This window comes from Larus michahellis, chromosome 8 (genome assembly GCF_964199755.1).
Source record: "Larus michahellis chromosome 8, bLarMic1.1, whole genome shotgun sequence".
Taxonomy (NCBI): domain Eukaryota; kingdom Metazoa; phylum Chordata; class Aves; order Charadriiformes; family Laridae; genus Larus; species Larus michahellis.
The window spans coordinates 53118499-53133430 of record NC_133903.1 but is presented as its reverse complement, the minus strand read 5'-3'; the positions used below and the strand labels follow the sequence as shown (position 1 = coordinate 53133430).

Sequence of the window (14932 nt, the reverse complement as noted above, 5' to 3'; positions counted from 1 at the left end):
TTTGGCAAACTGGAATGTCTAGTCCTGAAACTCCACCTCTGTAAAAGGAAGGAAGTAGAAAACTAAAATGGGTGGGGGATTAAAAAAAGGAAAAAAAGAAATTAAATTAAATTAAATGACTTTGAGTTAATATCTCCAGCCCAATCCAACACTCACTGAAGCTACTGAAGAACTTGCATTGATATCAGTCGACAGACTATAAAAGCAGAGTTTTTTAGCTTCTACAAACATGTTAGAGCTACACTAACCATGTTCCTTGTAGTCTGAACTTGGCTTTCTAGGACAAAAGAAACATGCAGGAAAAAAAAAACAAAACCAAAAAGATAAAACAAAACAAGAAAACTCTAACAAATTAAATATATCAACAATTAATCAGAACAAACTTAATTAGTCTTATTTGTCTATACAGAAAAGTGACTAAAGCAAATTATTTGCATCACTTCCTATGTAACAGAAACCAGAAAAAAAAAACTTTTTAGCTGAATTTAAAAAATAATTCTTATTTCACAATAAAAACCTCCACACAGCAAACTACTTAAAATTCATATCTTACATTTCTCCAGAATTTCTTCCTTGCATAGACAAGCCCTTTATAAACATCGAAACGGCACGCTGACACAATAGAGACAGATCATTTATGGACTATCTCAGGGGAGTTCTAACGCAGCAAGGACAGCCACATCAGGTCTGACTGGATACCCTATCTCTGACAGGAGCCAAGAGTGGATACCTGCAGAAGCACAGAAAACCAGGGCACAGCAGTTTTGCCTCGGGATGCTCTCCCAGGCACAAGCCATCTGCAGCTTTGGGGTTTCCAGAGCCAGAGATGCACTGCACTCAGCCCTTAAGTGATTCCTCTTCTGTGAATTCATCTAATCGCTTTAAAACCCCTCAGTCCACACAGCACTCTTGCCAAGGAGTTCCACAACTTAACTACAATACTGTGAAAACATTTCTCTCATTTATTCCAAACCTGCCAGTTTCATTTGATGTCCCTTGGTTCACGTGCCAGAAGAGTCGGTCACTGGCCTTTATTTACCTTGTATGTAAAGATTAAAAAGGAATTAAACAACTGCTTGTAGCATTCACTGCATTAATGGATTTCAGAGATTTTCTTATGAATATGCAGTAACTTACTGATGTTTGGCAAAACTATTTGCAGCTGAAGATACAAGCTGAAGCGCGAGTAGTTTGAGCTATATGCAACAAAGACCAATGCTGCCTGCGTGAAGGTTGTGTGTATACCAACAGCACGCAGTGAGCCCCCACTTTCCAGCCAAAACTTCATATTTTGTGCCACAGACCGCTCACACAAATGTACAAGGAAGTGCATTTATTATTTGCCTAATTCCAGTGAGCATATAAAGTAACACCAGTGCCCACCATGTGGTCAAATGAATATCGTAGCTGAAGTCAGGTGGGAACACCAGGGGAAACAAGGAAGAAAAAAATTAACAACTTCAAACAGGGGAGTTAGACCTTCACTTTTCTTTCATAGATGCTTGTGTTTGTTTGCTTCATTGTTGCTTCCTATACTGTAACTGGTAATTATGTCATTACATCTAGGAAAAAATAGCACTGGAGAATTTGAAAGTGTTATTTTCAAACCTAGACATGTTTGTCAGCTTCACGTATTGTAAAAAGTGATTTAACCTGACAGACCAAGTTCTTCACTGACATTAAAAAGCTGGACCACCCTACAACAGCAGGTAACAGCTTTGTGTTGCAAGCATAAGGAGCACTTGTTGCACTGTCAGCAACACGATCCAACAGTCCACCCCTGCCCTGCTCCGTATTGTCACCATCTGCCCTTAAATAGCTGCTGCACTTTACTCCAGAGGTAGCTGCCCATTAGCATTCACAAATTCACACCCCCCAGAGAGAGGGTGAGTGCATGGCAAGGTGAGGAGGGAGAAGGTAAGGAAGATGAAACCAGGCAGTAGGGCACACCCGTTTATTAGAGATATGTACTATACTGATGCCTGCCACGTTCAGCATAGGGCATTTACAGCGAACCAGAGATCGCTTATCTGCTGCCGTGAGGTGAACATGCCCGCAGAGTTTTCTCCTCGGCTAGAGTCCTTCAACTCCAGCCTTTATTTTCCCTCCCGACTAACCTGTACTTTCACAGTAATACTAGGGCACTCTTTCTAAAATTAGGCCGTCGCTGTCCCCTCCCCTTGGAGGACGAGTTTAGAGAACCCCATCAGGAACCAGGCTTTTTCCCGTCAGGTTTTATTTCCCCCCGCTGTTACCCTGGCGCGTTTCTGAGACCGGGAATTGACATCCCCGATCGCCGTAACGCCAAAGCCGTGCCCTCGCGTACACCCCCACAGCGACGGGGCGGTATCGGACGAAACCCGCATCACCCGCGGGGCTGGACGGGGAGGAGGCGGCCCACGGGGGCTCCTCAGCCCTGCCGGAGGCCGGCTGAGCGCCCTGGGAGCCGGGCCGCCCTTCCCGCCCGGCGGGGCTCCCCGCTAGAGCCGGCTGTGAAGGCGGGCGAGGGCGAGGCCTCGGCGGCCGCCAGCCCCAGGCACGCCCGACCAGCGGGGAGGGAGGAGGGGAGGCGCTGGGCCCCTCGGCGGGGTGGGGGCCGCCCCGCGGCGGTTGGTGCCCGCCCAGGCCCTGCCTGGAAACCGCACAGGCGGCGGGACGGCGGTAAGGAGGGGAAATCACGTGAGGCCTCCCCCGGAGCGCCACCTGAAGGGCCGTACCAACGGCGGGGGGGGGGGGGGGGGGATAGGAGGGAGGGACGACGACACCCACCACAGGCCGGAACGCGGCGCAGTGCGGCCCCGCCTCCAGTACCGGCCTAGAAACACGCAAACGGACGCAAAAGCGAACGGGGAGAGAGCGACGGCTTGGCGTGGGAGGGCCGCGGCGGCGGGAGGGGGCCGAGCGGCGCCCCCGCCCCTCCGGCGGGCGGTTGGTACGTGGCCGTGGAGGAGGAGGCGCCGGCGGCGGCCAACCCCGCGCGCGCTCGGGACGCGGTAACCAGATATTCAAAAACAATACGTCAGCCCACAATGCCCCGAGCCGCCGCCAGCATTACCTCATCCCACAAGGCCCCGCGCCCGCCCTGAGAAGCTTCTAGGGGCGGGGTGGCCATGGCGACCGGCTGATATGCACCGGGCCGGGCCAGCGGCCCGCCTCCCCCGGGAGAGGCGGCGGCAGCCAATGGGGAGCCCGCGGGGTGACATCATGGGCTATTTTTAGCGGGCTCCCGGTCGCTGATAAGTGAAGGGCTCCACGCCGGGAGCGGGCTCAGAGCGCGGGGCGGGAGGGCGGCAGGCAGGCAGCGCGATCGGTGGTCGCCGGGTGGAAGCGAGCGGAGCGAGCGCGGAGCCGGGGAGGGGAAAGGAAAAGTACTCGTGGCGGCGGAGCCAGCGTCCCGGCCCCGCGGCGGCGGCAACAGCAGCGAGAGGAAGGAGGGCGGCGAGGCGCCCCGCCGCCCCGCCAGGCCAGGCGGACTCGCAGCGCGGCGGCGGCAGCAGCACCAGGGACCGCGGGCCCGGCCCGCGCCGGGAGAAGCCTCCGCGCCCCGGCGAGAAGAAGTAAGGCTCTGCTTTCTCCTTCCCCCCTCCCTGCGCGGCCGGGAGGGTTGGGGTGGCCGGGCGGAGCGGGGCGCAAGCGGCGGCCGGGCAGCTTCTCCGCGCTGCCGCAGCTCCCGGCGCCACTCCGCGGACTCTGTTCTATGAGTGCAAAGATGGAGCCTACTTTCTACGAGGATGCCCTGAACGCCAGCTTCGTGCCGCCGGAGAGCGGCGGGTATGGATATAATAACGCCAAAGTGCTGAAGCAGAACATGACGCTGAACCTGTCCGACCCATCCAGCAACCTGAAGCCGCACCTGAGGAACAAGAACGCCGACATCCTCACCTCCCCCGACGTGGGACTCCTGAAACTGGCCTCGCCTGAGCTGGAGCGGCTCATCATCCAGTCCAGCAACGGGTTAATCACCACCACGCCGACCCCGACGCAGTTCCTCTGCCCCAAAAATGTCACCGACGAGCAAGAGGGGTTCGCGGAAGGCTTTGTGAGAGCCCTGGCGGAACTGCACAACCAGAACACCATGCCCAGCGTTACCTCCGCGGCTCAACCTGTTAACAGCGGCATGGCACCTGTGTCCTCTATGGCTGGCAACAGTAGTTTCAATACGAATTTGCACAGCGAGCCCCCGGTGTACGCCAATCTCAGCAACTTCAACCCCAACGCGCTCAACTCCGCACCGAACTACAACGCGAACAACATGGGCTACGCACCTCAGCATCACATAAACCCCCAGATGCCTGTGCAGCATCCCCGGCTTCAGGCTCTGAAAGAAGAGCCTCAGACTGTACCTGAAATGCCAGGGGAAACTCCTCCCCTGTCTCCTATTGACATGGAGTCGCAGGAGAGAATCAAAGCCGAGAGAAAACGCATGAGAAACAGAATTGCGGCATCCAAATGCCGGAAAAGGAAGTTGGAAAGGATTGCCAGGTTGGAAGAAAAAGTGAAAACTTTGAAAGCCCAGAACTCAGAGCTGGCATCCACTGCCAACATGCTCAGAGAACAGGTTGCACAGCTTAAGCAGAAGGTCATGAACCATGTCAACAGCGGGTGCCAGCTCATGCTAACACAACAGTTGCAAACGTTTTGAAGAGACTGTCTTAAATGAGAACTGTGATATTGTGGTATAACTAAAACAAAAAACCCAAAGTGGCAGATGCATAAAGCTCGTGGTAAAAGCTGAAAGGCTGAGTCCTGCCTGTGCTCTGCAAAGCGCATGTGTGGAAAGACTGGTGAGCCTTCAGTTTGAGTCGGTGGCGAAGCGGCCAGCACCACTCCGAGAAGTGCTGTTCCTGCCCAGATGAGACGTCAGATCTTCGTTTAACATTGACCAAGACCTGCATGGACCTAACATTCGATGATCATTCAGTATTAAAGGTTAAACTGCAATAGAAACTGTAGATTGCTTTATGTAGTATTCCTAAGAAAAAAAAAAAAAGTGGGAGGGAGGTTTGTGGGAGGCTGATAAACAAAAAAGAACTATTCTGCCTGCCTTCAAGTAAATTGTGTATGTACATATCTTTTTTTATTTTATTTTATGAAAGTTGATTAATGTCAATAAACTACTTCATGACTTTGTAAGTTATTTTTATGTTGTTTATTTGGGCACTGCCCAGTATTGTTTGTAAATAAGAGGCTTTTTTTTAGCACTCTGAGTTTACCATTTGTAATAAAGTATAATTTTTTAATGTTTCTGTTTCTGGAAAAAATTCTAGAAGGTTCTATTATATTTAAGAAAAATAAAATAATTAAAATGCATTTCCCCCTCACACTTTTTTTTTTTGCTAGTACCTGAGTTGGGAAAATGCTCTTTGTGCTGAACTCTAAAGGGTAGGGATTATGTTAGACTTTACTCTGTAACTACAGGCATGTCCTGGAGAATGTGTGAGGAGAGGGAGGAGTTAGATTCTGATCACCAAACTACTCCAGCTTTTTTATTTGTCCTGAAGTTGTAGTTCTCAGTCGTAACCTGTCCAGCTTGCCTGCCATACTCTAGTGGCCCAGTTTAGACGGGTAACACTGAGCAGGTTGTAGAGGGGTAGAAAGCCAGTGTATGAAATTGCTCCATAATTGGAGCGACTGACTACTTGATCTGACATGCTTTTTGTTAAGTTAATGCCCTCAAGAAGATAAGGCAAGTGATCGCATTTAAAAAAAAAAAATACAAACATGCTGTAGACTTTGAAAATAGAAACATTCACTATTATTCCTGTGTTGCTTCCTAGGTAGGACGCGACCCTTGTTTGTTGGTATTTATGACAATGCTGCTGTCAATAGTAAAATAATTCTATAAGCCTTTCCTTATCTTGAAATCCTTTCCCTATCTTGAAATCCTTTCCCTTTTGGGTGTCGCTGTGGGTTCTAAACTTTTTAGCAATAGAAAAGCTGGGAAAACTGAACCTAGTAGGAAATGAAAAGGGCAACTTGTTGAAAAACAGCAACTCCTGTTGCTAGTTTTCAGCAACTTGCTGAAAACAGCAACTTCTCTGGCACTTCCCATATATTTTTTTTATAAAATATTCTTGGATTTTAGTATAATGACAATTTAAATACATGCCTTAGAAACATGCTACTTAACTCATCGGGGAGGGGGGGAACAATTACTATACCAGGATTTTCAACACTGTACCCAATTCATGTCATTTTGTAAGCATATATATTTGAAGGGAGGGAGGCCAGATCGTTTCCTGCTTGCTGTTTAGAGCCAAACATCTAAGAGGAAATAGATGCTATCAAAAGACAGCCAAAAAATTTATATAATATATATTATTAGTGAATGCTAATGTTTTAGAGCAGGTAGTCTTTAAAATTTCTTTTTTTTTCTTAAAATAGGAATAGGCATAACTTTAACTGAAGTGACAGTCTTGTTTAAGGTCACTTCACAAGATGACTAGGTAAGTGGATATATACACCTTTACTGATACCCTGAAACTTGCAACTACTTGCGGGTCAGTTCCTGACAGGAAGCATAGAAGTATCTTTCTTTCTTTTTTCCCCCCATATTATAAATATTTTATTGTATGAAGGGTTGTTTTAATGTTTAAAATATGATAACATGGTAATCTCCTTCCACATGATAATCCAAGTGTCAAGGTGTGCACTGTTTAGATGGTGTTTGCTGCTGTCAGAGGAATACAATTGTAATAACACCAACCAAACAAAGGGTTACTAGGAGGATACTGTAGTTTGCCAAGAGTACATTTTGCTGATGTCAGCAACCCGGAAGGTAAGTTGATTTTGACCATATGTAGGAATAGACAGCAGAGGGATAATACACAGCACTGCTGGGTGTGGTTTTACAGGGATTTAGCAAGTGCCAACTAGCAAAATAAGCAGGGCAAGGAGATTAATTACATGCAAAGGTGCATGTTTAACTCTCAACAGTGCTGGGTTATGGAATAGATGTTACTAGCAAGCATTTTGCTTAATCACCTAATTACGTAAAAAATAAATACATTATATAAAATACTATGTTAATTAAATACAGCTGAGTGACAGTCTGCTCCACCCTATTCTAATACGCACACACAGACATTTAGCATTGCAGTTATGTGTTTTCTCTCTCAAGTACGACATTCTGTAGCACAGGCAAAAAAAGTTACTGAGTAATAGCTCTGCTCGTTATGTGGCATCGGCGGACGGGTTGGCTTCTGTGACACCAGTTACTCAATTCGGTCCAGCTTAGGAGGTACTGGTGTCCAGTCAGAGAACCTACCATCAAGCAAGGTGGGTTTTAGTGCCAGTTACGCAGCTTCACAAGGAGAAGGGTGATTTAGATGAACCCTTTCTTTGGTACCACATCTGGTTTAAGGATCAGGCCAAAACCAGGGCAAAGTAAGTTTATATGCCCTCCACCTCCAGCGGTAAATGGCGTGGTGGGCTATGAGCCTCTTGTTATTTGGTTCGCTTCAGCATAGATTAAAATTCAGCACTCATTATATTACTAGATCACTTGGTGATCTATACACACAACTGTAATGAAAGACGTGCGTGCATTTGTATGTGGTGAAATGCAAAGTTTTAACACTTAACTGCCAAGATTAAAATTGCCTAATGCACAATGTGCCTTACTTCTATAAGGAATAGTCATTTCTCTCTGAGATTCAGAGAGAAACTCTCTTTTTGTTGCCCCAGCTGTACTCACAGGGGAATATTTTGCAAATAACAGCATTGTGAACATGTATTTTGTTTGGCTGTGAGTGTTGTCAACGGATTCAGGAAGTGAAGTCAGAAAAAGGCAGGGTTTCAAACAGGGCAGGCTACACAGAAATGCCTAGGCAAAGAGCCTCTAATCAGAACAATATGTTTGGGACACAGAAATATTAATTAGAATTCGGGTGCATACTAAAACCAACAAAACCCTCACACTTCTATCCCATGAACAAAAGTGAGCTACAAGGGGAGGGGGTTGACCATGATTACTCACCGAATAATTTTAAATCCAAAGTACATGTCATTACAGAAATAACAATAACAATCTAACTTATTCTGCAGTGGGAAAGAGTAACATACCCGCCAGTTTCAATCTCAGAACACAGCAGAGTTCCCACCCTTGAATTGCCTACATCTCTGTAGGTCTAAAAAACACTGACCTCAAAACATGGCACTTTAAATACCAGCCTAAGGCAGCGTATACCCATTTAATAATGAAGTCTAGCGACCAAGAGACGCCTTAGCTATCTTTCCATTTTATAGGAAGCTGTCAAGAAATACAGATAATATCTCTCCAAACCTATGTGAAAAATGACTGACAGTTTTGTCCCAAGTTTTGTCCTAAGAAATCCATTGTAATAATTAATTTACGAAAAAGTAAACAGGCCTTTCAATGAAGTACATTGCTGCATACGCATTCATGATCTTATCCCCACAACTCTGCACGAACCAAAGAATCTAACTCACAGACACCCAGGTTACTGTACAGCAGGCTGACACCATTTATCTGGTATCACACTGCACATACAGACACTGCACAGTGGAGTGTGGAGCCTGAACCAGTGGCAAAATTGGAAGTTATAGATCTGGATCGGCACAGTGCTCTGCCTGAGTGAATAACCCTGACTGAGGCTATGGGGTTATCAGCCCGGGCAGCATTACTGAATAGACTGCAGAAGCAGATGGACCAGCTCAGGCTGGAACAAGCTTGGGCATCTGTGGAGCACACCACGGAGTGTGGTGTACCATGTCCATGAGAAATACAAGGCAGAACTGTAAAAAAAGAACACTTACTTATCTTTAATATCAAGCTAAGCGCTTTCTCTGTTCTGCATCTCTTCCTCTCTACCCCTATTCCCAAGACTTAGGTATAACAGCATAGAGTTTCCCACATCAAGAAACTAAAACCAGTTCAGGCAAAGTTTGCTGTGTAGAAAAAAACATTGCAAACATCATAAGTAAACACAAAATATTGCTAACAGGCAGATGGACAACAAGGGAATAATATTTGAAATTACCATATACACAAACCCATTATGAAACAGAATATACCTTAGTAACATCTAGAATTAGCTTAGGGACAGAGAGAAGGAAAGTTTTAGCCTTCCAACTAAAGAAAAGGAAAATTCAAAATGTAGGTGGTTTGTTTTTCAAGAAGGTAATTCTTCCAGAGGAGTGCTTGTTCTTTAGAATTACACACACTGCTAACACCAGTGTCTGCACCCAAGGACTGGTGGCAATCCTAATACACATATACATTATTGTTGACACGAACATTATAATATATCCTCGGAACAGAGAATGGTGCTTCTTACAAAGAAAACTTGCAGAAAGTCATCATATAATTTACCGTGAAAGCCTCTGACTACTTAAACAGTTTTAGAGTGGTTTTGCACAGCAGGGCCCTCTTTTCCAATTTTGCACATTATTCTTTGCAGTACATTTTTGTTAAGGAACAATGGAACTACAAAAATCAAATTAGATGTTCATCACGGTCCCTTCTGTCCTTAAATATTCTGAAATACTAGAAACACAGTTACAATGGGGAAGAATGGCTTTTTTAAAAGTTAATTAAATACTGAAAACACTGCTAATTTTCCTAGTTATAGAGTAACAACAGACACTAGGGGAAAACAAAACAAAAACATAATTCAGAAAAATGAGTAAAGCGAGTAACTTATTTTTGAAATCTCATACAGAACTCGATAGGTTATGACTGACCTGATTAATCCAAATCTCTACAAAATACCTAGAAACTAACTCTGTAAACAGAAGTGGAGGAAGAAATAGCATTTCTTCTCCCCAGTCTCACAACTATTTCATGTTTTGAGCCTTGTATTCTCCAAGCAATCGTTTGGTTGAGTCCTTAAACAAAAGGACTAGTGACTTTCTAGAAATTCCTCTGAACTGTGAACTTTGTTCCTTATTCTCTTTTAAATTAAAACCAATTCCCCTGAAACCTGGCAGCATAGTAACACCAAAGATGTGGGAAACAGGACACAATTCCAGCAGATGGAGCTCAAAAGCAAACAGTCCTGGAACAAGCTGCACAGATGCCTGCAACAGGAGCCTTTGCTCAGATGGTGTAGTAGCCAGAAAAGTCTTCAGACGAAACCCGCTATCATGCAAACTTACTAAAAAAAGATTAATTTTAATAGCTTCCCTGAATTCTTAAAATAATCACTGCAATGAGTAGGGAGATCCTGCATCATTTCAATCATAGAATAACCACAGTTATTCCAGAGGACGCTAAGGGTTGAAAACCGAGCATCCATGTGTATTTCTCCGAATTCTCATCCACAATGATGAATTAATGGGGATGACTTTTAGTTGTCTGCTGTTAGCATGTCTCAGATAACTAGTCATGAAAACAGGCATAATCCAGTGAACATCGCTCTTTAAACTCACAAAGCCATTCACTAGCACTCATATTGCAAAGGGATAATTTAAGAAGTTTTGAATCTCCACTGAACGGATTACTGGTAGGTTTAAAAGCATGGCCTAACACTACCAAAATTGAAGCCTACCTATTTGAAGAGATGCAATTCTCAAAGCTGCTGACCTCCGCGCAACCACAAATCAAAGCACCTTAGCAACTATGAAAAGTTCATTTTAATCTGTGTCCAAAAGTAGTTTTAGAACTTTTAACAGTAGTAAAAATTGTGAGCTGCTGCACCCAACTTGCAAGCTCTGGCAGTTGTTTTGTTTTCACCTTGAGATGCTACGCACAAAAAGTTCCTTTTTAAATGAAGCCATAACATTGTAAAGATAAAGCCCAGGATTTATTCAGTTTAACATCTGACACCTAATTAAGTTAACTAGGTTAGAAGGCACCACAGGTTCTTCTTATGTTTAACAGTAAAGTTTGGGTAAACTGAATTGCTAATTGGAAGTGCCTATGCCTCAGCAGTCTACTTTTTTTTTTTCATTCTCGTTAGGTTCTAGTCAGATAGGATGAAACCAGGGTGTAATGATTACCTGATTAGAATCAGGAGACACTTCCTTTTACTAAAAAGAAATCTGCAAACATCCACCATGTGTTAGTGACGAACAAATTTCCATCTGCAAAGCTTTACTCTACTGCACCATATACACAATGTACACTCTCTTTTACCTATACGAACACTAAGGTATCCCCAAACATTAAATGTTCGAAACTCCTTACAAGAAGTCATTACAAGTAAGACTTACTATGAACCCTCCAGGGGTGTCTCAGGGCCCCAGTCAAGACATGATCCTTATCATGCTAAATAATCACCAAATGCCTGACCCAAATACCTGAAAGGGAGAAAAAGAACCCAAATTCTCAAGGCAAAATCCATCTCTAGATTTCTTGATTGGATTTGCTGTCATACAGATTGTCTGTTCTCCCTGCTTCCTGACTGAACCACATAAAGTATTTCTAACAAAGTGCTTTTCTATGCAAAATTACAGAAAAACCACGTGAAGTTATACAGTAAGTATAGCTGACTTCAGGACTGACAGCACAAGAGTTTACAGTTAGTCTCCAGCAAGGTTACTGACCAAAGCTAGCCCTTGAAAACCTAACAGCAAACTTTCCTTCTTTAAATGATGGAATGTAAACAGAATTCAGTGATCTTTGCCCAGGTTCCTTCTTCTTGCACCAGAGATTTCTAACCAGTATCTTTCCAGTGTGGCACTGCAGGTAGCAGCACATCTTTGTCTAATTTCCTACTACATGAGTTTTCAGGGCTGTGACCTGTGAAGAGGCAGGCTGCTTTTCTCTATGCAGATTAATCTATTATTTTAATACATTGGCTTGGTTAGAGACTTCTGAATTTTATTTCCCACTTCTGCACTCCCAAAACCACCTAATCTTAGTATACTTAGGGAAGTGCCCCTGATTAAGTGTCACAACTACTGACAGCTTTTGCTTCTGCGTCATTTTGCAAAAGTAACAGTAAAGTTAACCAATTTGATTCTTTCTCAAAATACTGATTGACAGTTACCAGAAGGTAGCAGAAGTCCTAAAGATGCTGGATATACCAGTTTTGGAAATCAGGCCACTGATGAATAGGGGGAAGAAAAAGTGTTTAAAAATCATAGTATTTTCTTATGTTGGGAAACAGGGAGAATTTCCAGAGAAGAAAAAAAAAGTGAGCAAGGGCAAAACATTTTGTCCCAAGAGACTTTTTTTCTTATCAGGAATTTGCTTAGCCTTGGACCAAACTTTTCATTTCATAAGAAAGTTACATGGCTCTAGCTTTTTCAAGTTGATTATTTCAAAGCGGTACACAAGTACGCACAGTTTTACTTCAGTGATTTTGATATGGGGCCTTGCTGCATGACTTCAGGTAGCTTTAGCAGTGGTGTTTTAAGAAGCTACCAAGAAAGCAGTCTAGGTTTACATGCCAGTCTGTGGACTGCAGTAGCTGAACAGTTGGCCGCTACTGCTCCAAGGGCTGCTGCTGCCAGGCGAGCACTGACACATCCGCCTCCTGGCCGAAGGGAGCTCAGCTTTGGTGTGTGTAAGCAGGTTTTTCACACTGGTGCCAGCCTGAGCAGCCACCTTTTCCCTTCTCCTTTGCCTCTTCTTTTCCACTCCCTAATTTGTGCTGGAAGCACTTTTTGGAATATTGCAGGATACTTATTTTAATCTGCATTGCTTCCCTTATTCAGTTTTAACCATGCAGCTCTACAAACACCTGAAATAATGGGGAGCAATAGGAGAGGTGGAACATAAATGCAGGTACAAGCAGTAGGGATGTGGCATCTTCTGAAAGAAATGCTCACCAGCAATCTTGAAATTACCAGAGACTGAGTCAGAACTCTTAAATTCATTCATCCCAATTTAAATTACACTACAAAAGCGCCCAGGCAGATTTTGCACCAGTTTAACTAACTTAATTTGAATTCACACTTTTGGTTAAACAAGCTCAATGTCCCATGTGGACAAACCTATAAAACGTGGTTTGACTTTCACACTGAACATTTTTCGTGCACCCATTAACTTGAATGAGAACTGTGAGTCCTTAGTATACCTGCTTATGAAACTGTTTTTGTTAGATGACTAACTTTACGCATATATATTTCAAATTATTTAAGAGGGCAGTGAGGTTATTATTCAAAATCTTATAAATGGAATTTCTCGCACATGTTCCTGATATTGGCTTCCATGTCTGTTTTGAATTTACTTACAAAATATACCATCCCACCCAAAATTAGTTTCAAGCTATTTCCTTGGCCCCCTCTGTTCACTGCATTATCATTCTTACGTGCAGAAATTGCTCCTGTGTTTCTCACGGGACAGGAAATGCCAGACTGGCAAAAATGATCCTGTGCAACGTAGCTGCATATTTCACTTGCATGCCTACTTTCATGTTATGGTTTAATTTACAAAATTACATTGGCTGTTTTAGTTTTCCATTTTTACTGAGCTATACAGTTTGTTTCATGCTGAGAATTAACATGTGAATATTAATATATTTTCCCTTTCAGCATCATGGTATAAGTCTGTTTTTGAAGGTGCTCAGGGGAGGATTTACTGGACGTGAACTTCGGGGTCTGCAGTATGTTACTACCTTAAAAACTAAACCAGCCAATGTAACTTTGTAAATCAATGTGAGACCTTATGTCCCACTGCCATTCACAGACTACTACCATAGTGCCTAAGCTGAACTGCGGTCTGTGGGAACCTGCTATTTTGCCTCACTTTTATCCAAGACAGTATGTATCTCAAGAACAGAGAATGAATGTAAGTTGATACACCTAACGTTAAATTTTACCTTTGCCAATTGCTTATTAGGTTACTTGACAGTGATGGCCACTTCTCTAGCGACAGCTGCAGAAGAGGATGGATGACAGGTCTATACTATCCCCTCCATAAGGTCGCACACTGATGGTAGCGTCCTGTGCCAGCACACTGTGCTGTGGATCGGCTGAGCCGGGTACACGTATCCCAGCTACTGCCCCGTCTGTAGGAGTGGTAGGGGCAGAAAGGTGGAAAAAGTAATGGGTTAACCAGCATAACCACACGCAGCAAAGCCTATTTGTCAAAGCTCTTACTGGGCTTCTGTGAACACCCTGGGGTTTTTTGCACCAAATATTTTAAAATACTTATACTGTATATTGTATTTTATGCAATATATTCATATGAGAATTAACCATATATATATAACAATATATATGCCTATAAATAACGATAAATAAATTCTACATCCTGCTATGTAGAGGTTCCCTTATATTCAATATAATATTCTAAACTAATATTTTTTTCTTCTAATTAATTTTCTTCTGAGTAACATACACTGAAGACTGTTGGTGTTCATGGGGGAGGGTGTATATGTATACATACGTATCTATAGAATGCTACTGGTATATTATTAAAATACAGAAAAAATAGCATTGAACTTTATAGTTTTTCAATACCATTTCAATCACAAGAAAATGGGAAATGGGCTCTAGAAAAAAAGCACTGTCATATCAGATGCAATGGCATGTAAAGGGTTAAAAATCAAGGCAGTATTTAAGAGTAACGGAACGTTTTCCTGTAAACTCCTTCTGTGGTGTGATCTAGGGGAAGGTCCAACTTAAGTGCTGGATGTTCATACAGGATTTCCTATGACTAATGCTGTCAGCATTCAAAACTTTTAATTTGAAATGTGGGCGTTATACACAGATAGGAAATTTACCATTTAAAATTTCTTATTCGAAAATGAATGGAAATTACTCTGATTTTCAGATTCATTTGCTGTACGTGGAATGATAGCATAAAATAAGGAAGTTACTAAGTGGCATATGCCGGGATTGCCTGCCAAGCTTTTACACAAGTCTTTTATATCTGGATAGGATTCACAGGAAGCTTGTACAGGAAGGCCTTTTCCTTCCTTATTTTTGAAAAGCTTTGTTGGATGGAAATTATGCCAGTGAGTAAAAGAGGGGAAGGGGGAACAAACTACCATCCTGGTGGTTTTGGTGCCAATCCATG

The 14932-nt window shown here is 43.5% G+C and overlaps 2 protein-coding genes across 21 annotated transcripts in view; one reads left to right on the top strand and one right to left on the bottom strand.

Annotated features, from left to right (window-relative positions):
- FGGY (FGGY carbohydrate kinase domain containing) overlaps positions 1–14932 on the bottom strand; it is a 327883-nt gene that overhangs the window by 298831 nt on the left and 14120 nt on the right. The gene's annotated exons all lie outside the window — the stretch shown is intronic.
- Positions 3102–5310, top strand: JUN (Jun proto-oncogene, AP-1 transcription factor subunit). The gene has a single exon (XM_074596644.1). The coding sequence runs from the start codon at positions 3698–3700 to the stop codon at positions 4640–4642; it is 945 nt and encodes a 314-aa protein (XP_074452745.1). The 5' UTR covers positions 3102–3697; the 3' UTR covers positions 4643–5310.